Source organism: Phyllostomus discolor, chromosome 1, assembly GCF_004126475.2.
Source record: "Phyllostomus discolor isolate MPI-MPIP mPhyDis1 chromosome 1, mPhyDis1.pri.v3, whole genome shotgun sequence".
In the NCBI taxonomy this organism is placed as follows: Eukaryota; Metazoa; Chordata; class Mammalia; order Chiroptera; family Phyllostomidae; genus Phyllostomus; species Phyllostomus discolor.
Genome location: NC_040903.2, coordinates 30,613,411 through 30,637,987, shown reverse-complemented (window position 1 = coordinate 30,637,987; position 24,577 = coordinate 30,613,411). Strand labels below are relative to the sequence as shown.

At 44.8% G+C, this 24,577-nt stretch overlaps 1 protein-coding gene across 5 annotated transcripts in view; it reads right to left on the bottom strand.

Moving 5' to 3' along the window:
- Positions 1-19,577, bottom strand: part of SPATA18 (spermatogenesis associated 18) — a 36,808-nt gene extending 17,231 nt beyond the window's left edge. For 2 of the 5 annotated variants that reach the window (XM_036020451.1, XM_036020456.1), the window contains exons 1-5: positions 19,086-19,572; positions 6,967-7,072; positions 6,734-6,849; positions 5,127-5,239; positions 637-732 (exon numbers count right to left, since the gene is read on the bottom strand). In XM_036020451.1, coding sequence (XP_035876344.1) covers positions 637-732; positions 5,127-5,239; positions 6,734-6,849; positions 6,967-7,072; positions 19,086-19,172 — 518 coding nt within the window. In that variant the 5' untranslated portion in view covers positions 19,173-19,572. Of the gene's footprint in view, positions 1-636; positions 733-5,126; positions 5,240-6,733; positions 6,850-6,966; positions 7,073-13,336; positions 13,375-19,085 lie in introns of all 5 variants that reach the window. The other 3 variants (XM_036020466.1, XR_004901958.1, XM_036020460.1) reach the window with 3 other exon arrangements.
- Positions 19,578-24,577: the final 5,000 nt, after the last annotated feature.

Genomic DNA, 24,577 nt, shown 5'->3' with positions numbered 1-24,577 from the left:
CATTTTCCACTTGCTCTTTTTGGGGTGAAAATATCAAAATGAAAACCAAGGAAGGATCAGTATTTATCTTTCCCTTCTAGAAATTTATCTTTAGAAAATAGTCTGAAATTTAAACTAAGATTTGCCACAGAAATCATCACAATGTTATTTCCAATGTTGAAAAGTGTATCAGAGTAAATAGTCAATCTTAGGGAAATACCAGAATGATGGAATACAATGCACCCATTCAAAACTAAGTTCTGCAGCAGTTTGGTTTTTTTTTTCATTAGTGATAGAGAAAAATAATGTTAAGTGAACAAATAAGGTCCAAAATTGTAAACTTACACTTACTTTGTAGTCTTAACTCTATTTCTAATGTATGAATTGGAAGAAATATCCAATGGTAACAATAACTGGTTCTAGAATTAAGAAAAGGTTTCTAGTTTCCTTTATATTACATTGTACTTTGGAAATTCTCTTTAGTAGACAGGTAACGTTTTTATAGCAAGAAAAATATATAAAACACTAATAAAAGTATTGTTCCCTTTCCTCTTTGATTGTGAACAGATTCTTTCATATTGTAATGGAACACCAAAAAAGCTAAATTCAAAGATTAATCAGTGGGCTGCAATAATCCTGTCATTTTTTTTTCCTTACTGCTTTTTTAGCTGATTTATTTCCTCCTCTGCAGCCAAAAGGGATATGGCCGATCTGTTCTTGGTTGCTTCAAGAGGCTTTGCGCTTTCAGCCAGACTGTAAGAGAAATCAGTAACTAAAGACAGATTTTCCAAAACTGGCAGACTTTCTAAATCAAGGCATAGGTTCTCTCTCGGGAACTTTTGGCATACGATACAAATTCGACATAAACAAGATCAAATTATAAGACATCTGCATTCAATCAGATGACATTGGAAATGTTATGGTGCACTTAGATGCAAAAGCATGCTAGCGTCTTTCCTGTGTCAAACACAAAGAAGTTATAAAGCTACAACCCCCTAAAAGACTATGTAGTAAAGTTGTTCAATTCCTCCTTCTCACCCTCCTAATCCGTCTGCTTTAATTACACCAGGTGTCCAGGTTGCCTCGCTCTATAAGGTCTTCATTTTCTGCAATATATTACTGCCTCTTCTGATTACTTGGCACAGTAAAGTTGAATTTGACTTAATTTTCCCAGAATTCCTAAATGTTAAAAAAATTATTTGCCCACCTATACAGTGCTCCATAATTACACCTGACTACAGCCTATCCTGTGTGTTTCTGCCTCTGACTTCCATCCCTTATTAAGCACGAGTTTCCTGAGTTTTTCACATAACTCGGTCACTGTGAGTTGTAATGACTCTCCCCACTGCAGGCAAATCATAGTAAATGCACTATTTCTTTAAGCCTACCTAAATTTAAAAGGAAACTGGAATGTCCTGGATGACAGTGGACGAAGACCAATGGTTCTCAGTTAAGTTGTCCTCGTGCTGTGAGAGATCATGCGTTGGCAAAGGAGTCTCGACTTAGGGGACCCTACTTCCCTAGAACATCTGGACTCTTTCGTCACAGTAGTCCTGAGGCTGAGAGAGAGAGACACTGCCACCGCGACCCACACAACAGGTCCTCATCCTCCGAGAGCCACTCCCCAGGCCGCCCTTGAGCCCTCCCCTTCTCCTGAGCTCCTGCAGCACTCGGCTCACGCCGGCAGTATCACCACAGACACACTGTGCACTGCTCGAGGACAAAGACTTCATTTTATTCATCTCTTTATCCCCGGCACCTAAAAAAGTGCCTGTCACATAGTAGATATATTTTTTAAAAACCCAAAAATGAGTGATCAAAATGTCTAAAGCCTGAAATAAAGCCATAGAAGCAGTAACTCCACAATAGGCCTACTGCAAGTTGCAAGGAGATTGTTGTAATCTAGTTCAAATGTGAATGTGTTTGAGGTTTTTAAAAATATTTATGGAAAAATGAACACTTTAGAGAGAGAAAACTGTAGAAAAAAATTAAATGAACAAAGTGGGCTAAGAAATGAAGGAGGAGAAAGCAGGAATAAAGCAGGTTTTTCCTTCCAAAACATGGCATATACATGTGAACACATATACACATAAGCAAACATACATGCTAATTTGGTGCCCTTGGATGACATACAGAGAGAAGAAGGGGAGGTACATTCATGTGCCAAGAATTGTTTTAAGCATATGAATATTTACTTAAATTCTTGTTATGGATTTATTCTTTCATTAAGCAAATTATTGAAAATTTATTATGCACCAGGCATGGCGCTGGGTGCTGCAGATACAACAGTGTTAAAACCTCAGTACAAGGAAGTAACCCTCGGGAGTTTCCAGTCCACCGGCTTACAAATATGCTAGCGATTTTTTGAAGGCTCCAAATCGTGGGAAGTGCAATTCCTAACTGTGAAAGAGAATTTGAGGAAAGAAAAAGGAAAGACCTTTTGATGTATAGTGGTCACGAACAGACTCTGAGAAAGTCACACTTAAGCTGAGGCCTGAAGAACGAGCAGGACCCAGCCACACAAGCGGCCAGCGGGAGACTTCCATGTCTCTGAAGGACACAGGCAAAGGCCTCGCAGGGGAGCAGCAGCAGACGGCAGACGAGGTGCGGGCAGTCTGGCATGAGGGTGACGTGAGAGGCAGGGTCAGATCACTCAAAGCTGCAGAGCCCCAGGAAGGCTACTCACAGCTTTCAAGTGTGGCAATGACATAATACAATAAAAATATACCTATATTTTCTCTGTGAGAAATGGCTTGCAGTAGCCAAGAATGGAAACAGGGAAACCAGTTGGAAGGCAATGAGTTGAGGCAAGAGGTATCAGAAGTCTGAACCAGGGCAGTAAAATAGAAAAAAAAGGAGGGGGGGACAAGTGTGAGAGATGCTTAGGAAGCAGATTCAACTAGATAGTCTAATTGATTAGGACATAGGAAATGCAGAAAAGTGAGATTCCTAACCAGAGTCCAGGCATAAAATCGAACAGACTTCCTCTGTCTGGAGTTCGTCAGTCCTGGGCAGACCTGAGCCATTCAGCACTGCGCCGGAATGTGCACCTTCGGAACTGAGTCACAACCAAGCTGGTCTCCACAAGGTCAGACAGGGGCACCTCCTTGGGTGGGTCACTCGTTCCACAGCAGGTAGCACCCTGGCCTTAGAGACAAGTAGGCAGAGCAGGAGAGGGAGCGGGGAGCTGACTACCACAGAAGGTGTGAGGCCTTAAATAAAAATAGAATATGAATCACAAGTGGGTTCATAAAACAAAGCAAACAAAAAACCCTAGGAAATTCGGAGAAAAGCAACAAGCACTTTCCTGTGTGCAACTTTCAGATGGACGGTGGGGGACAGGGATGTATAGATAGTGAAGGAGAAAACACACACAGATGATCGAGCAAACAGGGCAAAGCTATATGGAAGGGTATATGGGTGTTCTTAGTACTCTTATTGCAAATTTTCTGTATTTCATATTACTTGCAAATTAGAAGTTTCAAAAATGCATGCAGTCATAGTTTCTCAGTCCGAGATGCCCCTTATAGCTAACTACAGAACTATAGTGACAAGAGAGGGAGGGAGGAATTCCTGGCTCCTATTGGGGCAGGCAAAGGAGAGAACCAGCACAACCTCGAAGCAGCAAGAGGCAAATGGAGGCACCTAGTCAGCAGTGGCAGTGGCCAGTCAATGCCCCAGAGACCTAACCACACAAGCCACAGCGCGGCACCCATTAGCACAAGGCTTTAGTGCCCCGATGGAACTGCTTTGTGCAAGAACCCAGCAGGCAGTACAAGACCAAAGCCTCTCTCCCCCAGCACCAGGAGGACAGGCAAGCACCCCTCTGCCCCTAGATGTCAGTCTGAGGAAGGAAGAGGGCAACGAGACCCCTGGAGAGGGCACACAGGGCCCCTGATGAAAGTCTGGACTTGCAATTAACTGAGTATTTACACAAAAGGAACTACAACAAACCAGAAAAGAAGGAGCAAACCTAAGGATTTTCCTCACCCCACTCCAAATCAGCTGATGTTGGCTAAACTAGGTTGTAGAAATTCAGAGGAATTGTGCTTTTTATACCTTACATTTGCCAACTATGACTGTTGCAGCTATAGAACTGCTCGTGGGTGAAGGTTCCAATTAGAATAGTGAACGGGGGTGTGTGGAGGGGCACACAGAGTGCACACAAAGAGAAAGGTCTGGAGTCAAATACACCCAAATATTAACAGCGACAAGACAATGGGTGACTTGCACTTCTATCCTCTTATTTGTTGTGTGCAATTTGAGCAAGAAACCTGTGTTTTCTAATCGGGCAAAACAAAATCGGTAGAGATGTTTGCCTTAGGAAGAAATCTTGTCAGAGAACAAGGCAGAAGGCCACGCCCTATCCCATCAGAAGCCCAAACTACTGAAAAAAGAATTCCTTGCTGCCCCGCCCAGGTCAACAGTGGATCGATGCCGTAGGAGGAGGAAACGCCTTACTGATTGATGGTGTTTTGTTAGGCACGTCAAATGCAGTTTCATGCATGTATGAATCCCTTCCTCAAGTACAACCCAAAGTTAGCCATTTTCTTTGCAGGGATTCCTCCAGCTTGCTACCCTGGTTTTGTACACAGCATGAATCTGACATCTGTTGCCACCTGGCACTGCTTAACTTTTTTTAAATACATTTTTATAACTAATGGTTATTCCAGACTCTTGAATTGCTCATCATTTAAAGAGCCTGATCACTCAGTCTCACCCCCAGACGAGTGCAGCTCACAGACAAACGCAATCTGCTTCATCTTGCTTCCTCTCCTAGTTTTCCTATCTGCCCTCCTTAACCCGTTCCCTCTGCATCTTTTCTTATTCTTCTCCCTAAAAAGTAGATTTTTCGTGTAACAATCTTCCTCTGTTTATAAATGTGGGCCAATAAGGGGCCTGTGGAAAGGAAGGAGCTCCAGGGATGGAGCTAAGAGAACCTGGGCCGTAGGGACCATAACACACTGGGGAAACGCTGGCCCCAGATTCACAGACACCAACTCCACAGACACACACACACACACACACACACACACACCGTATTTATTATTAGCAAACAATTGTACATGCTTGTCCTTTCAAACTTAAAAATTAAAGTGAAGAACGAACAACTCTTTTTGGAAAAAGATAACTTGCATTCCTCTTACTCGTCTTGAACCTGGTTGAGTTGGCTGCGAGTCGCGCTCAGCTCCGAGTCTAACTGCTGCAAGTCCCGATCCCGAGCACCAGACTCCTTCTGTCTTTCCTTATCAAACGTGTCCTGGGAAGATACGCGCATCAAAAAATAGTCTGAGCACATGAAACAACGTGGCCAGACTACACAGGTATGATGCTGCACAAAGGAAGCCAAGCACAAAATAAAGAGTACGTAATGTGTGGGTCCATTTGCAGGAAGTCCTAGGGCAGACAAAAGTGGCCTGGAATGGAAAAATCAGAAGGGCGGCTGCCCTGGGTGCGGGGACAGGCCTGAGGAGTGGCACAGGAATGCCCCGGAGTGGGGGAAATGTTTTATATCTTAGTAGGGTTGTGAGTTACATGGAAATAATATGCATTTGTCAAAATTCATCAACCTATGGCTGTCACTGTAGGTAAATTATACCTCAAGTTAAAAAAAAGACATTTAAATATCATCCTATATCTCTATATTCAGAATAACATGCATAGTAGGTAAAAATTAAGAAGCATATGAAAATCCCCAGGGGAAAAAATTACTTAAAGACAACTCATGTTTACAGAAAATTTACAACATGTAAGTTACCTCTCATGCTTATCACATTTAATTCTCCCAATGACCCCCTTAGGCAGCAAAAACATTGCCCCCCATTTAGCACACAAAGACACTAAGACATGACAGGTTAGACAACCTACCCGGGACCATAGAAGAGGGACAAGAATTCTGTCCAGTGACCCCCTAACAGAAACCCTTCAGCCATCACCACCTGAGGCCCCCTTACTTAGAATAACCTGCTCAGCACGCCTCCACTTAGAAAGACATTTATGGAGATCCATGTAGACATTTAAAATCAAGGTCACTAATGTTTTGCTTACCCAGATACAATTTGAACAATGATTAAATTTTTAAAAAAATTTAAAAAATAAAAAATAAAATAATTATCAAATAAAGTTAACAAAATATTAAACAAACAAAAAAAACCTAAAAATAATAATGCCAATGTCTTAAGCAAGGTGTATGTTCTCCAGTCTGATCTTCAGCTGCTAAAACACTGACCCTGTCCATGGAAGCCACCCAGATCGGCCACTAATTAGGATGCCCTTTATCGATCGACCAGAATTGAGCTTTCTTCTTATCTTGAATTTTCCAATTAATTTTATTTCACTCTTTCAGAATACTGAGCTTTTCTTATCTAATAATCTCTTTCTCTTCTGGGCCCCCGGGGTACCCCAACTGTCTGCGTGACTATTTTTGTCTTTTAAAAGTTACTATTGAATGCCTAGTGTGGGCCGAGCAGTGCACCACACAGAGATCATCCCCAAGCCCTTTCCACAGCTGGGGAAGCCGGGGCTCATTGACTGGCCTCCTCACACCACTAGAAAGTAAGCAAACCTGATGTTTGAATCCAGGTCTGTCTGAAGAGAAAACTCAATCCAATATATACCATACTACTCACCTTTTATACCTGTGTCCCAATTTCCCAAAGTAGAGTTGAGCCCCTCTCCAGGTCAAAACCTGTGTTTGAGTTCCCGGAGCCTGATCAAGGTGCTGAAAGGCAAGGGGAACCTTTGGCATCCATACCTGCAGAGAGGGGACCTTGCTGTCAACAGGCTTTCCCATGGAAGCAGCAGTGAAGGAGGCCTCCAGCCACGGCAGAAGGCGCGATTTGATTACTTGCACACCGTCATAATGTCCTCCTAAAACAACCCACAGTCAGGTCAGCGAGTGTGGTCCCACCACCCCGACTCAGTCAGAGACCACAAAGAAAAGATTTTAAAAAGGGATTGGCGGGGGCGGGCACAGGATATTCTCACCTTCTTGAGCTGTTATAGTGAGGATTCCAAAGAGTTGTCCCTGTATCCTGGCAACTTGTTCGATGAATTCAAGGCAAAGACTTAGGTTTTGATCACACGAGTTTGTCTGCAAAGCCAAAACAGTTGACATCACTTCAGCTCTTCACTCCCACCGCAGGCAGACGAGGGCCTCGCTCTACACCCTCCGTGGGCTCCCAGGGAAGACGCTGCTGTGCATTCACCCTTTCCTCCTGGACACACAGCTGGAATGTCTCTCCAGCTTCCCTAGCAGTTTGTAGGGCCATGTGACGGAGCTCGGGTCCGTGGGATGGGAAGTGATGTGTGCCACTTTGGGGGGTGGCCCAGAAGAAATCCTCTTGTGGGACTCTCTTTTCTTTCTTTTCCCATCCGCCAGCCAATGGCAGAAGACCCCAACGGCATAGAGATGGTGAAGCCGCAGGGTTTGGGAGGCAGCTCATTGAACACTTACAATGAAGGTTACATGATTGAGAAAGTTTATTTGTGGGTGTCAAGCCACTGTGGTTGGGGGCAAGGGGTCATTTTAATAGCAATAGCCCTGACTCCCTATTCAATGGAATACTGAAACAAAAGTTCCTTTGTAAAGTGAATAAACCCTTTGTAATACAGTAAAAATCATTGCTTCCTAATTTTCCTGCTTTATTGGTTCTTGTCCTCTACCTAAGTTCGATACTTATATAAAGAATGCTACTTGCTAACAGGGAAAATGTGCTGCTGGGTTGAGGACACAATGGAGAATGAGGCACAAGAAGATGGCCCAGGCCATATGGCACACGCAGACATGTGGGGGAGGCAGCGGGGTAGACAGTTACCCTGCGGTGGAGCAGCAGGTCTTCCCAGAGCAGTGAGCAGGGGTCTACTCAAGAGCCCATCGTCAGGGAAAGTCAGGGAAGGCCTCCTGCTGAGAGGAGGTGAAATCTAAGTGAGAAGAAATTAAGCAGACTTCGGGAAAGGGGTGGTTTGAGTGGCTGTGGGACATTCTAAGCAATAAGAGCAGAACGTGAAGAAGCCAAGAGGTTGTAGTTCTTTTATTTTCCTGGTTTTGTTATCTCCTTGGTGAGTTTCTACTGTTTCCTCGTTAGCTAAACCTCTAAATGAGTCTAATGCTAAAGGAAGGGACCCAACCGTAAGCAATCGACAAATTATGTGGGTATAGAAATGCACAGACTGCTGTGTCATCTGAGGCCATAATAAGTGCAGTGAGCACTATGAGCCCCAAGACCGGAAGTGGGTCACAAGGAGGATAGAAACTAGAATGAATAGGAAGAGTTTAGATGACCTCTAAGGAAAAGTTTACAACAAAAACGCATACCTGTGTCAACAAGAGAAGTGCTTCCAACAGGCAGTGAGCTCCCCGTGGACAGACGCAGTGCCTGCCCTGGTCACTCACTATTGTATTTCTAGCCCTGCATTCTGGAGTCTCCATACATGCAAACACAATTCGTACTGGATGGACGAGTGAATATAAGATGATTCACTCGTTTGGGTTTATTACATATCTCCTAAGTGCCAGGCACTATTCATGCCTTATATATACAAGCTCCATTAATCCCCACAATGTACACTCTAAGATAGGAGTACCATTATTACTGTCCCCGTCTTCAGATGAGAAAACTGAGATGCATAGAGGTTAAATAACTTGCCCAAGGTTACTTAGCTAATAAAATGTCAGAACTGAGATCAGAACCCAAGTTTGCTAGTTCCAGACCCCATGCTCTTAACCCCTAAACTGTACTGACCTTCGGGTGGTGATTGGTGCTGGGAGTAGAGGGAGGACTGGAGGACGTGACAAAGAGTGAGTGGGGAGGGCGGCAAGGAAGGCCTCTCCGAGGAGGAGTCACTGAGCTGTCCCGAGTGCAGAGGCTAGAGAAGGAGCGTGTCGGGCTATGGGAACAGCAGGGGCAAAAGCCCCTTGGCAGAAAGGAATCTGACAACCTTGAGAACCAAAGTCGGAAGTCAGAGGGGTTGGCAGGACAGATCCCAGGGGGCCTTGCAGGCCTGGCAAGAAGTTGGATGGAATGGACTCGTCATAACCCAGGGAGGGCTACTGGTTTACCTTCCGAGCCCGGTAAATTCTACCTGGTGACAAGCTCTTCATAGCACTTATTTCTGTGGGCCATTTGTTTCTCTGTCTTATCCCCTATCCCCTTCTCCGAAGACTGTGTGGTTTGGTTTGGTTTTTTAAAATGATTTTGCCTTTCTCTGTATCAATTGCCACTAGTACACACAGCTCATTGAGGTGCCCAAAAATAGTTGATGGATGAGTGAATAAATAAGTGAGTGACTTAACATACTTTGGAGCACACAGCTGAAACAGCTACCTCCATTTCTGTCTTGCTGACCCGGCAGCTCCTCGCCCTTGCTGTTTCACTCTTGCATTCACAGCACTGACCTTCAGTTCCCCTTGCAGTCTTCTGCCCCCTGGCTAGACCATGCCACGTGCTAAGGGGACACAGATGGGCATGGGAGTCCAGCAGACCTGAAGGAGTGTCCCCGCTCCACCACTTGTCACAAGTTCTGTGTGGTGCCGCACAGGTTACCTCTCTGAGCCCATCTCCTATCCAAAAATGAGGGTAGAGAATGCCTTGCAGAGAGTTAGGAGAATTAAATCAGAATAATGCATATTCAGCGCCTCAGACAAATTCAATAATTTGTACCTACGAGGTGGCATTCAGTGTTTAAAGGGGCGATCAGTTTAGAAATAAGGCAGGCCATGGTTCCAATCTGGTTCTTCACTTATTAGCTGCATTCCCTTAGATAAGAAATGTCTCATATGAGCCTCTGTTTGTTCTATTTAGGAGGAGGTTGATCTCACGAGCTAACCTAGGTGCAGAGTAGAGGAGATGCATAATAATTAGAAGGATCTTTGTGCTATGATTACTATACGCTCCTATGCCTTGCCCAGTGCCCGGTACAAAGTAAGTGCCCAAAGGAATGTTTGTCAAGTGTTTGAGTGTGCAACTTAAATAACAGAAGAGAACACACTGTCAGACAGTTCCTGTTCCCAAGACATGTCACAACACGCTGCAGCCTCTAACACAGCGCACTGCACAAGAAACTCACGGTTCAGTAGGGTCACGGTACCGAACACATACTCACGCAGGATAAATAAAGGTATGAACTGATTATACTGTCTCCTCGTTCCAAAGCACAGACTCTCTAGTTTCTTCATTCACAGATCACTGAGTTCCTACTATATGTAAGGCCTTGGGCTGGCAGCTCAGGACACAGAGTCACATTTTTAAAAAATAATAATAATAAATGTTGCCTGGTGTCAAGGAGCTCGCCAGCTGGGGAAGCGGGATGGAAAATGGGAAACATACAGGGGTTAAATAATTACCTGAGAGTTTATTAAGCGTTCTAGGTGGATAGCAAGCTACTGAGGAGACAAATATCACAGTCGTGACAGGTGAGGGGCAAGAACTTAGGGTATTTCGGGAGGAGGAACAGCAGGTACCAAGGAAGAAACAAGGTATATTACAGGGGAAAGTGGAAGACAGGGTCCAGGGACCAGACAATGAAAGACTGAATGTGTCACACGGCCCCTGGGCCACGCGGGTTTGACAGGGCCAGTGAGGGGCATGGCATGGCCAGATCTGCTTTGCATCTTACAAAGTGCAGTCTGGCAGGAGCAGGCCCGATGGAGTTTGCACTAGAGAGCCTGCCTGGCAGGAAGGCAGGCAGATTTAACCATCTGGCCGAGAGACGCCGAGGGCTGTGGAGATGCCAGGGTCCCCTAAAGGTCTTTCCCAGCCCCATATCACATCTGTGTCTACCAAGGTCCCACTGATGTGAGCATTCCTGAGGAGGAAGTCAGGAGGTTTGGAAACAGGTAAGAGGTGTAAGAGGGATGCTGCTGCTTGGGGAACAGTTTAGGGGAACAGCAGGACCTTCGGATGAAGATGCCCAGTCATACTGCCTAGTAATTACTGGGCACCAACTCTACGGCAGCCAGGCACTGTGCTAAGAGGTTTAGACACACTGTTTCACTGAATCCTCAAAACAGCCCTACAAATTGGATACCATCCATCATCCCAAATGCATTAATGAGGACAACATGGATCTTAAATTCGAAAGAGACAGTGTTTGAGCTGAAACCTAAACCCATTCTTGCAGCCTCTGACACTGGAGCCAAGGTCTCAACGATAATGCTTTACCCACACAGTTGGAAAATCATTCTGGATGGAGGAAGAGAGGCGGGGTTAGAGGCACGGTTTTGGAAGCCATCAGCCGGTGAGCCGTGGAGGCCACAGGCATAGATGAGATCACCAGGGAGAGTACAGACTGGGGAGAGGGCTGAGGGCAATTTTGCTAATTCAGAAGTGGGCTAAGGAGGAATGGCCAGTGAATGAAAAGCAAAACAAGAGCAGTAAGGACCAAGGACATCCAGGAAGGAAGACAAAGAAGAGTCAGGAAGGCAAGAAAGGAGATGGTTTCTTCTCTACTTTGCTCACCCATTTATGCTCAAAACAAGGCTTTAGGGATGGGGCCACTGTGTGCTGGATGCTTGGGACTCAATAATGAAGGAAATATTCTCTTGCCCTCAAGAAATCTGTAGTCTAAGATAAACACGTCAATAAATGCAAAGCCAGGCACTACTTGCTATGAAAAAGGTTGGACCAGATTTCGGGAGTGAGGCTCAGAGGAGGAAGTGGTCAGAAGCCACAAGAATCAGCAAAGCCTTCACCCAAGGAGCTCTGTGGGCTCCTGCTCCAAGAAACTCTAATTGCTCCTTGAGCAATTGCAAACAACATTGAGAACCACAGCATCAGTGGGAAGTGAAAGCAATGGAGAAAGTCTCAACCAGCCCTCCTACCTAAGAAAAACTAAGAGAAAACAAAGTATACGACAATTACTAAAAATGAGATTTCTGAAATCTTTGCTTCAGGTACATATGCATAAAGGTATGTGTGCCATGTCGTGAAGTAAAATGCATTGGCTTCTGTGGGTGAGTTTTAAAAACTCTGCCCTAGGGGACAGTGCTTTGCCCCATGTTGAGAATCACTGGTCTAGGCGATGAGGGGGCATAAAAACAATCCCTCAAACAGTTGTATCAACGTTGACTGGGAGGTGGACACAGAGGAAGGCAGGGAACTCAGTGGGCATATGCCATGTCATAGGCGTGGAATTTAAACAAGTAACCTTCAGATTATCTAGTGGCTTCACACGGATAGGAAAGCCAGAAGTAACAGAAAGGAGTAGAATGTCCAGGAATACAGCCACCAGCACTAGTAACAAAAAGAAAACCCCCAGAGATGAGCTGCTCACCTCCTTTTGTAACCACAATGACTGTAAAAATACTGTGAGTCCTGTTAGGGGAAGAATTCTCTGGACAGCATGAAGCTATTTTTGCAACCAAGTTCACCTGCAATCGCCCTAGACACATCAGGAATCGGGGTTTCCCACACAGTTAAGAATAAGAGCAACTGCATTGGAAGGGGAAAGTGGGAGGTGTTTGACAAATGTTTAAGAGGTAGAGCCCTCAGGGCATGATGAACTCATTTCATCAGGACAGAGAGGGAAGGGCCCAGGTTTCTAACCTGGGCCACAGGCAGAGATTGCGATGCCATTGCCCAACCAGAGGCCACGAGGAGAGACAGCCACAGAGATAGTGGAGGGGATCACTGGTCCCATGTGCTTTGGGTTGGGCTGGAGGATGTGCAGTTTCCACAGGCAGCTGTCTGGAAGACAGGTGAGGCAGGAGCCCTGGAGAAAGGCCCATGCCGGAGATATATTTGAGAGTCACCAGCTTCTGGGAAGCAGCTAAAGGCATACGTAAGATTTGGTAAGACGTGTCTATTGCTACAGAGAAATCAAGCAGAAAAAGGGCTAGGAGAAAAGAGGTTGGATTTGACTGACCACCAGGTGGCTTCTGGTGACTGCTAGAGAACCGTTCCAGCAGAACAAAGAGGGAGAGGAAGTTCCTCTCCCTTCCAGGGCTGAGGAACAATAGCAATTGAAGAAGTGAAGACAATGAGGACAGAAAGATGGGTTATGCTTTGAAGTAGTTTCATGGTATGGGGAAGGAGAGCAACGGGACAGGAGCTCTGTCCCCATCGCTTCAGTGTCTCCACTCTCTGACCCAAACAGAAGACCTGTGCCTAAATGTTGCCCCATTTCCAAGGCCCTTCCGAAAATGGCTCCACACAGCTCATCCAGCCTCACCTCCCTCACGCGACCCTCGCCCCTCCAGTCACTATCCTGCTTTGCCACGCACACAGCCAGTGTGCCCCAGCACGGCCTCCCCTCCTCCCATGCCTTTCGCTTCCCCCTGAGCAGCTTTGGCCTTATTAACATTTCCCGCCACGAGAGCCTGGTCATCCACGCCTCTCTACGAGGGGTTGTCTCCTACCTGTGGTTCTATTCCTAACCTTGAATCTCCTCCACAGCCTGAGAAGGTGAGAGAAAATTTTTCATCACAAAATGAACCCAATTTGTCACTAAACATTTGTGATCAACTTGCGAACCTTGGTTTAAATCCATCCATTTCGGCACAAAATACAGTTATTTCCACTTTAAGGAACGTTAGTCTCACACAACAAAATACGCTTCGTATACAAGAATGAAATAGTACATTCCTTTAAAATATGAATGCTATTACATTAAATGGTTCGTTTGACATTTTTATGTTTAAAAAATACTTTTTCAAAAAAATTATTTTACATACCTGTAAAATATTTATTACTTGTATTATTTTACATATAGCAAGACTACCATTTCAAAATGCCAGTGAGAGAATTCGCAGAAGAGGAAGGGTAAGGGACCTTCATCAGCGAGTGCAAACGAGCCTGGAGGGGCAGCGTTCTGCCGCAGGCCCCTGCTGCTGGTCGCGGAAACTCGCACATAGAAAACAGAAGCCCTAACACCCACCCTCTCTGTTTCCCAGTGTCCAGGGTGCGTACACTGGGGCAAGGGTGGGCTGGCAGGAAATGGACACGGCAAGTAAATGGAATTTCCTTACACCTTCCCTTCCTCTGCAGGAGATGAGACAAGGGACTTGGCAAGCAGAAGGCCTAGCTTCAAACCCAAGTTCCACCCTTTCCAGGGGAGTGACCTTGGGCAGGCCAGCTGCCCTCCTAAGGTTTGGTCTCCTCATCTGTAAAATGTGGAAAATAAAACCTGCCATTTCACAGGTTCTTATAAGACTTCAAGGCAATAATGCATGCAGAGTGCTTTGAACGCTTCTGAGGGCTCTTTCTATGCTGGTTATAACAGGCTCCACCTGCTCCCCTAACATAGCCTTCCAAGTGCCTCTGTTCTCAGAGCAGCCTGGCTGGCTTTGCACACCGCCACTCCCGCCACAGCAACATTTTAAAACCAAGATACTGGCTTTTAGCTATAAGCTGAAGTAGACTTATACGTGCCCTGATAATTTAACAAAAGCTTCTATGTAGGCTTCTCCACTGGGTTTTAGTGTATTTACCCCTAGTAAATATTCCCAATGGATGTCTTCCATTATTTATTCTTCTTAAATATTAAACAATTATCTTTACATTAACGAGTTTGTCCAAGATGCAAATAAGAAAAGGCAAATTAAAAAGTTGATAGCCCCTCTGTTAAAAATAAATATTCTGCCCTAACCCCTTGTCAATATCTCTCATAGCCATGACTTCGTCATTAGTAAGCGGGGCAGGTAGGACAGCACCAATCATCTATGTATGTCGTGTGCTCTCCATTTCTCAGGCTCCCTTGCAAGAGACTGGAGCCACACAACTAACTCTGGCCAAGGGGCGATGCGTGGAAGGGATGTGCGTGATGCAAAAGCAGCGTTAGGTTCCTTGCTCTCTCTCTTCCTCTGCAGACCTTCGAGGTCCTATAATGAGATGGCTGCTGCCCCAGATGGAGGCCCCGAACCCAAGCCAGTGATGGAGAGAGCTGCCATCAGACTTTGCATGGACGAAAAATCAATCTCTGTATGTGGACACACTAAGGTTTGGGGTTTTATTCATCACTGCAGCTTAGTCCGTCTAGTAAAGAGATTAACATCCTAAATGGAAGAAAAATGTTCTCCATAAATTTACTGGAATCCTCAAGAATGTAGAAGTATGTTGACTAAGGGGGAGGGGCAGAGGCAGGCAGGGAGTCTGTTTGAAGACACCATAGCAACTGTAATGACCTTTTGTACTAAGCATCAGGCACATCTTGGCAGAGAGGCAGCCTCTGGTTCAACCACCAGAGTATTCTAAAGCAAACAGAGGAGACACCTCTTTAAGAGTTCCTTTTTAGTGTGCTGACATTTAGTATTCTGTTTTCACTTGTTAGTGAATATTTCTGTAACACAAGAGGAGGGTAATGCTAAAGGAAGCATTACCCGGCCGGCCTTACCGCCCCCACTCACTCGTTAAATATTCAAAAATTTCCAGCCTGTAATGTCGTGGGGTCTATTATTTTACTTTAAGACATATAATCCTATCTTAGGGATGAGGTTATCAAGGACATAATAAATTCTTAGCAACTGCCACTATAATTTCATAAAGCACATTTTTGAGTAATAAATCTCAGAGCATCTGACCAAAGTTAACTCCTTAGTCCACAGAACTCTGAGTGGAAATAAAAGCATCTCAGAGAGGAGAGAGTGTCAGCCCAGAACTGACCTCCTCCAGGTACTGCTAACATGGCCAGGAGGCTAATTTCTCTTCTCCTCCTAACATCCCCATGGAGCAATGACGTGGTTATTTGACCCTTTTACTGCTGACAAATGAATGACACCGTGCAGATGCTGCACACATTAGAGACACTGGGGGCAGCACCCTCTTACCTGATCCTTAAGGACTATCCTCAGAGGCTTTGACCTTGTTAATTAAATGTGCCAGCATAGTCTACAAGGCTGACTCATATCTTCTCTCGCCTAATGTATCTCCCAGCCCTGTCCGTTCTCCCTAGAATTTCCAGTGTCCCCATTATGCAACAGATAGAGCGACCTTTCCAAAATGTAATCCAAACACATGTCCTCCCTGTACAATGCATTTAGTTTCTCCCCACTGCCCTCAGGATCAAGTCCTAACTCCTGAATATACCACCCAAGGCCTTCCACCCTCTTCCCCACCCCACCCCACCTTCTAAGCCTCATCTCACCCCCACTCCCTGCCCTGAGCAACACATTCACAGGTCCCCCACATATGCCAGCTTTTTCACAACTCCCTTTTTGCACATGCTCTTCCTCTATCCTTCGTTTTCTTCTCCAATTAGAAGTTCATCATTAAGATGCACTTGACATGTCTATTCCCAGCACCTAGCACAGACAGGTGCATCGTAAGCTCTGAAAAACATGTTTGTTGAATGAGTAAGTTAACAAATGTGCACTGCAAGAAGTTTAGAGTGTCTAACCCAAACCTTTACACAGAACAGAAGCTCAACAACCACTTGTTGAATGAATCATTAAACTCTTTATAATTGACTCAGTTTACAATGGATTCTCTATGGTCTTTCACCAACATTCTCAATAACCACGAAGGAGGACAACAGTTCCGAAAGTCATGTGTTCACACCAAGCCGTCCCTGAACATCCAGTGGAATCCGAGTTTTAAAGGCTAAGTAATGCAATAATCCACCATCTCTTTCAAAACTAAAAGAAAATGAGTTCTCAATGTTTTATCGTTGTTTTTATGATTTGTTCCAATAACCACTTTACTGGACAGTATAACCAGAGAACATGCCTGTCATCACAGAAAGTTCTACTGGGCAGCTTTGCTCTGGAAAGAACAAGGCGGCCAGTACTGCTGGGGTGGATTGAGCAAGGAGGAGAGAGCAGACGAGGCCACAGAGTTTAAAGGAGCACGGTTGTGTAGGAGCTTGACAGCCTTTGCAGAAACATGAGCCCTGATTTCCAGTAAGACAGGAAATCTGGAGGGTTTTGCCAGAGGGGTAAGTTGGCCTTTAGAAGCATCACTTTGGGTCATTATTTGTGTAATGATCCAGATGAAAAAAATGATCAAAGGTGGGCACGGGTGGTAGCAGCAGAAGTGATCAAAACACTCAGGTTCCCTGTGAATGTAGATGCTGGTACCAACAGATGATGCTCGTGAAAGGATGTGGCATGTGTCATGATGAAGACAATTAAGGTAGAAAAGAGGTCAGGTTGGGGGCAGGGAGAGGCTAAGGTCGGGTTTAGACTGATTTGACTTTGAGATGACAACACAACTGAAGACGTCCAATGGTCAATCAGAGACCAGAGAGCCCGGATGAGGACAGAGCCTGAATATGGGTGAGATTCGTCAGCAACCATGCAAGAGATGAAGCAGGAATGGAGGTCAAAGGGAAGAGTTCCAAAGTCTGGCCCTTGAAGAACAGCCCCTAGAGGGGAGTGGGCAAGGCAAGGAGACAAATAAATCACTAGAGCCTCCGAAGAACGGGAGTGTCAACAGTCAAATGTGACCGAGTTGCCAGAGAGTTGAAGAGAAATGATGTTGCCCAGGAAATGGACAATTTGGAAGGCACTGCCCTCTGAAAGTGCGTCTCTGCTATATGGGGGCCGGGGTGGGTAGAAGGCATGGGGGATTCGAGGGAGAGAAGCTAGGCTGAAACCGTGCAGTGAGAACAGGGGGATGGGAGGGACTGTTGTTCGTGGGAAACAAAAGAACAGTAAACTTTGATACTTCTTAGCACTTACAGGTAGTTTCTAAAACAATCATTTAATTGGGCCCAGCCAAACATTATAGTTATTTGTGTTAAATGTCTTCTGACAAACTGAATATACTTTCTAGCATTCAGTTTATTTAGGCCACAGGGCAATAAAAATTTTTTGTAAGAGGTCACTTTAAGGGCGGTAAATATCCGTATTATGATTTGTTACTCTTGAGCTTCTGAGACTAGGTGGCAAGTAGGCAAGTTTAAAGGTGGAGGGGTGGAGGGGAGGGGCTTTTGTGATAAGGTAAGTTTTAATTTCCTGCAATCTTGGAGAAGGAAAAGTCAGTGCTGTTTCTTTCAAAGTCAACAAAGGGGGTAAACACTAAAGACTAGGAAGGAAGGCTATGGAGAAAGCCGTAGCTGTTGAGTTTCCATCCACCAGGATCTCTGGTTAAAGGGTGAATGGGAAAGCCCAAGGGACTCAGGACAGCAGCCAGTTGCATTTTTCCTGGTGGGATGTTAGAAAAAAGCTGATGTAGACTCAAAAGACTGAGATCTGAAAAAGAACTTGGTGTATTATCTAGTCCAGTCTCTCCCATTTAACAGGTGAGGTACCAGGACTCAGAGAGGTTAGGTAAAATGGCCCCAGGTCATTGAGCTAGTTCTTTGCGGAACCAGACCTAGATCCTAGGGTCCCCAGCTCTGCCTGCCTTGCCATTCTACTTGCTATTAAGAGTGGAACTGCCCTATTTAAGACGGACAGACCAAATGCAAAGCACATTCAGCACTGAGCTCTACCTTCTGTGTGGGGGTGAGTAATGGGAGCCTTCGTGGGGGTGGAGAGTAAAAAGGCTTGAAGAGCGCCCTGGGTTTGAGGACGGAATATTGGCCTCTCACAAACATCTGGGCAGCAGGCCTTCTGAAAGCGGCCTTGGTGTTGAAACCGTGCCTACAAGCCATGCGGACCAGTGAAACTGGCAACGTTGACAAGTGACCGCCTCACTCACTTCTGGGTAATACATACTGGGTGTATTTTTAATAAAAATCTATTCTGATACACCCCCTGGATATCCTCACAGTGGGAGACTTGCGGAGGAGCAGGAGGAGGGCTGTAGTAAAAACTAATTCGAGATGGCAGCAGGAGGGTGGATTGCTGGCGGAAGGAATGAGAGGGAGAGTGGCGGACTTGAGCGTCGCGGAGGTGGATCGAAGGTCTTTCCCGTTGTTAGGGCCACCAGCGTCCTTGGTTACTACTAAAGGAAGGGATTGCGCTCTCCACGGCTGCACTCCGAGTCCGGCGCTCTGCAGGCTGCACATCCCCAGCGCTGCCTGGCGTCGCGGGAAGAAAAGGGCTCCAGCAAACACGTGCCCTTCCTTCCTTCCCCGTGATCCCGGGAGGACGCTGGGTCCCAGTTAGAAACCACCACCGCCTGGGCTTTGCAAAGCAGCCACCCCATGCCAGGCCTAACAAACCCCCGGCTGTGCAAGGAACTAGAGGGAGAGCGAGCGCCCGGTGGTCTCCAACCCTGACTCACATTGTACTCCCTCAGCCAGCGCTCCAGGTTGTCGTGCATCGTTCGTAAAGATTCGCTGGAGATCAGTTTCCTTAGATTTTCCGCCATCGCTCGCTTTTCTGCTCGTCCCGGACGTAGGAGATGGAGACGTGGAGGGGACAAGTCGGTGGCCTCCGCAGGACCGCGGGGTGATTAGGCGGGCTGGATGTTATCTTTCTGCGGGGCTCAGAGCGCGGCCGATGTTTCCATCCTCCCCCTCGGGTGGGACCGGGCAGGGTTCGGGAAGCCGGGGGGAGGTGCCCTGGGCCACAGCCGCCGCGCTTCATCCGCTGCCCGGCGCGGTCTCCTGGCTCCCCCGCGGCCTCCGTGAGCCCAGGCCATAAATACCCAAGCGATTATTAAACAAACCTTGACGTGGGCGGGCGGCTGCTAGGGACGCGCACGGGGCACCTTGGCAACGCCAAGTCGCTGCGCTGCCCCGGCAGCCCTCTGGCTTTCCTCTGGGGCCTCGGGCACCCACGGGGCGTGCAATGTTGCTGCTGCTGCAGCTACTGCTCTGTCTCCTCCTGCTGCTCCTGCTGATGCTGCTGGCTGAAGGCGAGCGCGCCCCCTGCCACTGAGACTCCTGCGTGCGCTGGGGGCTGGAGGACGACGCCCAGGCTACCTGCAGATGGCAGCTGTGCCAGACGGTCTCCAGTGTGAGATGGAGGGGCGGGGGTCAGCTGAAGGCCTCCCGTCTAGAAAAAGCAAAGGTTTTTTTCTCCGTAGAAGTTTTCCATTACGAAAGAAGCATGTTTGGTCCTTTTATTCTTTCACTTCTCAGGCCTTTAAAAATTCATTTATAACACCTGGAGCTTGCCTGTATGATTCTTGCTTTTAACTACAATTTCCGTTCTTCATGCTTCTACCTTTTGCAAGGTTCACGGCCCACTGGGAGGGTGCCCAAGGCAATAGATTTTAGTTCCCAGATGTTCACAAATTAAAGTTAATCCCTCGGGATTGGACAAGAGTTGGTGGTATAATTTTAGAATCATTGAACACTTTAAGTTCCCATTTAGTAATTCTGAATTCTCTAATTGAGATTTTGTGAAAGTTCAGACTTGGTCTGACACTACTTCAAAAATTCGTAGTAAGCCATATCGATAGTTTGAACTACTTAAGAAACGAAACCATTTCAACCATCGTTAAGCACTTTGGAAGCCCGTATTTTATACACCATCAATGATGTACTGATTGCAAATCCTCCTTTTCTATTCATTAAAACATTAAGTGCTCAGCTTGCTAAACATTTTAATTCAGTTCCATTTCCTTAGGTACTTGAAATTATGTGAACATGCATATGTCCAAATGCTGTAAAATTCAGAATTTTCACCTTCTTGTTTCTATTTCTGTTAATTACAGTGGTTTTACTGTCCTCTAATTAAAAAGAGAGGCTCATTTCTGGGACCTGTATTCCTACTATTTTCTGCAGACCACAAAATAATTGTAATGGTACATAACATATGTTATTTTATCATAGTAATTACTAAAGTAAAAAAAAATCACAAAAATCCCATTAAATATTTATTAGATGCTCTTTTCCTTTAAAAATATATAAAGAAGGAGGAAGGAATGGAGAAAAACTTCACAAATTTCTTAATGTGGAGCCAATTATTTCATATTTCAATAGGCAATTGGAATCCTGAACAATCCTATTTACATCTTCATAAAAGACAAGTTAGAATATTATGTCAGATTAGGGATTAAATCTCCCTTGCTGTGGGCACTTTAACCTCTAATCCTTGGTTTCATCATCTTCACAGAAGGATAATAGTTCTTACCTCACAGAATTATAATATACTAATTCATGTGAAGTAGTAAGCACAGTGCTTGGTATATACTGTGTTTCATAAATGCTGTGATCACTATTACTATAAACGTGATTATATTTAGCAAAAAATAAGTTGGAAACACTCTAAATCTCAACAATAAGGTAATGGTTGAGCCAATCATTTAATGAAAAGTTGCAAAATAAAAATCTTATGATTGAAGAATATTTAGAATCTAGGAATTCTTACAATATTGGGTTAGCCAAAAAGTCCATTTGTTTTTTTTTTTCTGTAAATGGCTCTACTAGCACTTAGTTGTCTTTAACTTCATTGGAAACAGTTTTGTTGCATTGTATCATGACAGCTGTCATATCAGTGTGCATGTTTTAAAAGACTTATGAAAATTGGTGAATTTTTATGTAGCTATTTTACTATTGAAAATGGAAAGAAATACACAACACTTTCAGCATATTATGTTTTATTATTTCAAAAAAAATGAAAATGCAACTGAAATGCAAAAACAAAAAAAGATTTGTGCAGTGTTCGGAGAATGTGCTGTGACTGATGGAGCATGTCAAATGGTTCCCACGGGAGATTTCTCGCTGGATGATGCTCCGCAGTTGGGTAGAACAGTTGAAGTTGATTAATGTCTCCAGTTGACACATTCATTGAGAACAATCAACATTCTACCATGCAGGAGATAACCAACATACTCAAAATATCCAGATCAATAAAGTTATTGATGAAAATGAAATACGTGTCTTTTATTCTAAGGAAAAACTGAACGGACTTTTTGGCCAACCCAGTATCTTAGAGAAGTTGAAAGGACAACTACTGAATAGCCTGGAATATGGGCACTCCTGCTTTCTCTCTGCCAATAGTGGTTTTTCATGGCCTCACATAACTGTCTAATCATTCTGAGCTCGGTTTTTTCCTATTTACATAATAAAAACACAGACTAAATGAGTTCTGAGATCTCTTGCAGTTGCGACATTCTTTAATGTTAGTTTTCTGTGTCTTTTAACATACTGGTTAAGGTTCAGATTGAGCAAATCTTGCCCTTTGTTTCAATTTTTGGTTCACAGTTCTGTTTAAGTCAAGCCTTGATTCTGAGAGCATTAGCTAATCATCAAAAGTTAAGCATCTTTCTTGAGTCCAATTTATTCTGCAGGCTTGCTGGAATAACTAATACACCTTATCTTCAAGAAATAAACAAGGTATTTCTCCATAGTTGCACTTTAAGTCAATTTAAACCCAGCTCAAACTGATAAAAATCTTTCCAACTCCTTTAACCTGTCAGAGCTGATCACTCTCATATTTATGTTTTGTGTTTTTTAAGAGTCAGACATTGCTAATACTGTTGCAATTATCACAAAATATTGTACTTATTTGTCTGCCTCTGATACAAGCTTGTGAACTTCTTGAAGAAAAGAGGCTTTTTAGCTCTGTATCTCAGCACCTGCAACTAGGCCCTTTGTACAAGTTTGTGAAACTGAATTGTAACATAAGGGGAAGAAAGGAAGGGAGGAGGAAGGGAGGGAGGAGGAAGGGAGGGAGGAGGAAGGGAGGGAGGAGATGATTGGCTCCTTGTATCTGATGTCACAATCCCTCTGAGTTTGAAGAAAGCAAACTTAATAGACAGCTGGTGTTCTGTGGCGTCATAATTCTCTCACCTAGCCAGCAGCCATGTGTTCTGGAGAAGTGTAATGTGTCAAACACCTGGATGGAATAGGCTTTCCGAAAGTATCCTCGTTTTATCCACTCTGAATTTTACCTACCTTGGTCAACTGGTGTGGGATTTTAGGAAGCCAACAGAAGATGAACAGAATCCACTCAGTGAAGTGAGAGCTGTGAACGTGGTTTCATGCTTCACCAAACATAAACATATGCAATGAGCCACAAGGATATGTGGTGGGATCCTCACCAGGATATCCAGTTCTTCCACACTAAGGACAGTGTGGCCAAAGAATAATCCGTCCTGCTCTGGCGGGATGCTTTCCCAGGCACCCAATCCTCTTCCGTGTGTGCCGCACTATTCTTGTAGCTTGCTCCTTTGGCTCAGGGCCTCTGTTACTATTTGAAGAAAGTCTTTTAGCTTTGCTGGCCCACTTGCATGAAGTTTTCTCTAAATGCAGTTTTTATGGGTGGTATTGCTAAGGCACTTTCCTTGTAGGTAGCGAAACACTAGTTTGTCCATTTACTCAGTGTTCTGTAACCTGTCTGCTCTCTTTTTCCAGTTTGCTGGCTTCATTGGGTACTTTCTGTTCTTTGCCACACCAGAAGGGAAAGATTTTTTTAAAACCCACCCACTGGAGAAAGAAACTACGTTGACCCTTGAACAAAGTGGTGGTTAGGGGTGCTGGCCCCTGCAAAGTCGAAAATTTGTGTAACTTTTGACTTCCCCAAAAACTTAACTACTAATAGCCTAGTATTGACCAGTCCCTTACCAATAACATAGAGAGTTGATTAACATATTTGTATGTTATATGTATTACATAGTATATTATTACAGTAAAGTAAGCCAGAGAAAAGAAAATGTTAAGAAAATCATAAGGCAGAGAAAATAAATTTACAGTACTGTATGTATTTATTGAAAAAAATCTGCATATAAGTGGACCCACACAGTGCAAATCCATGTCCATGGGTAAACGGCAATTGGCAGGGATCTGAGCTGAAGGCAGGTTCTACCACCAGACAGAAGCAGGGATGTTGTTTTCTGCGTAATAATAACAAGCATTCCAGCTGGTCCGATGGTGTTGGGTTTTCAGAACTCAACTAAAGTTAGTGCCAATAATAAGCATTCCCTGCTCACAGTAACAGTTCAGATTTTTTCTGGAAAATTACATCATACCCACTATTGACTAAACCACAAAACAAGAGGACATTTTTTAATATATCACAACCCTATCACTTTAGCACCCAAATAAACTATAGAACATTTGTAGCAAACAGAGATGAGAAGGAAATCAAAATAGATTTAGTGGGATTTCTAGGGCCACAAGATAGCCCTCCTATTTCAAACCAGGTTCCCATCATTACAGTTAGTGCAAAAAAGAAGGCACTCTTGCTCTCATTTTTTTTCAGCTCTGCCAGCCAAATGCACAGCAAATACACACCTGGCTCCATGGAAACGGTCACCGAGTGGGTGAGCCTGGACACGCACAGTGAGCTACTGCAAAGGTGCAGTGGGCAGGACTTACACTGTAAGATGCCCTGAAACTCCCCAGGAGAGGGACATGGGACAGCATGAGGGCAGTCCTAGGAGGAAGGATGTTGAAATAGATCTTTCCAGCACATTTCACAAACATTTACTAAACTTCCACTGTGGCAGAAACATCTGCCTTCATCATAAAACACCATTAGACTCAATGCCTGCTCCCTAGGCCGCACAGTCTGTCCGGGACAGAGAGACACAGCCATGGTTCAGTGATGCAGCAAATTACATCAGAGTAAACACAAAATTCTGTGGAAACACTGACCCTCCCCTTACCTCCTCCTCCATTCGCCTGAAGAGAGGGTCAGAGAAAGTGATATAGAGAGCCAGTTCTGGAAGGATAGAGTTCTCCAGGAAGAGAAGAGAAAATGGAATAGGCCGGACAGTAGCAAGAGGCATGGACTCGCGTGAGATGCAGGGAATGGTGGACGCCAGTCCGATGGGCAATAGAATCAGAGGGAAGACTGGAGAGACAGTCCTGGGTTCGGCTG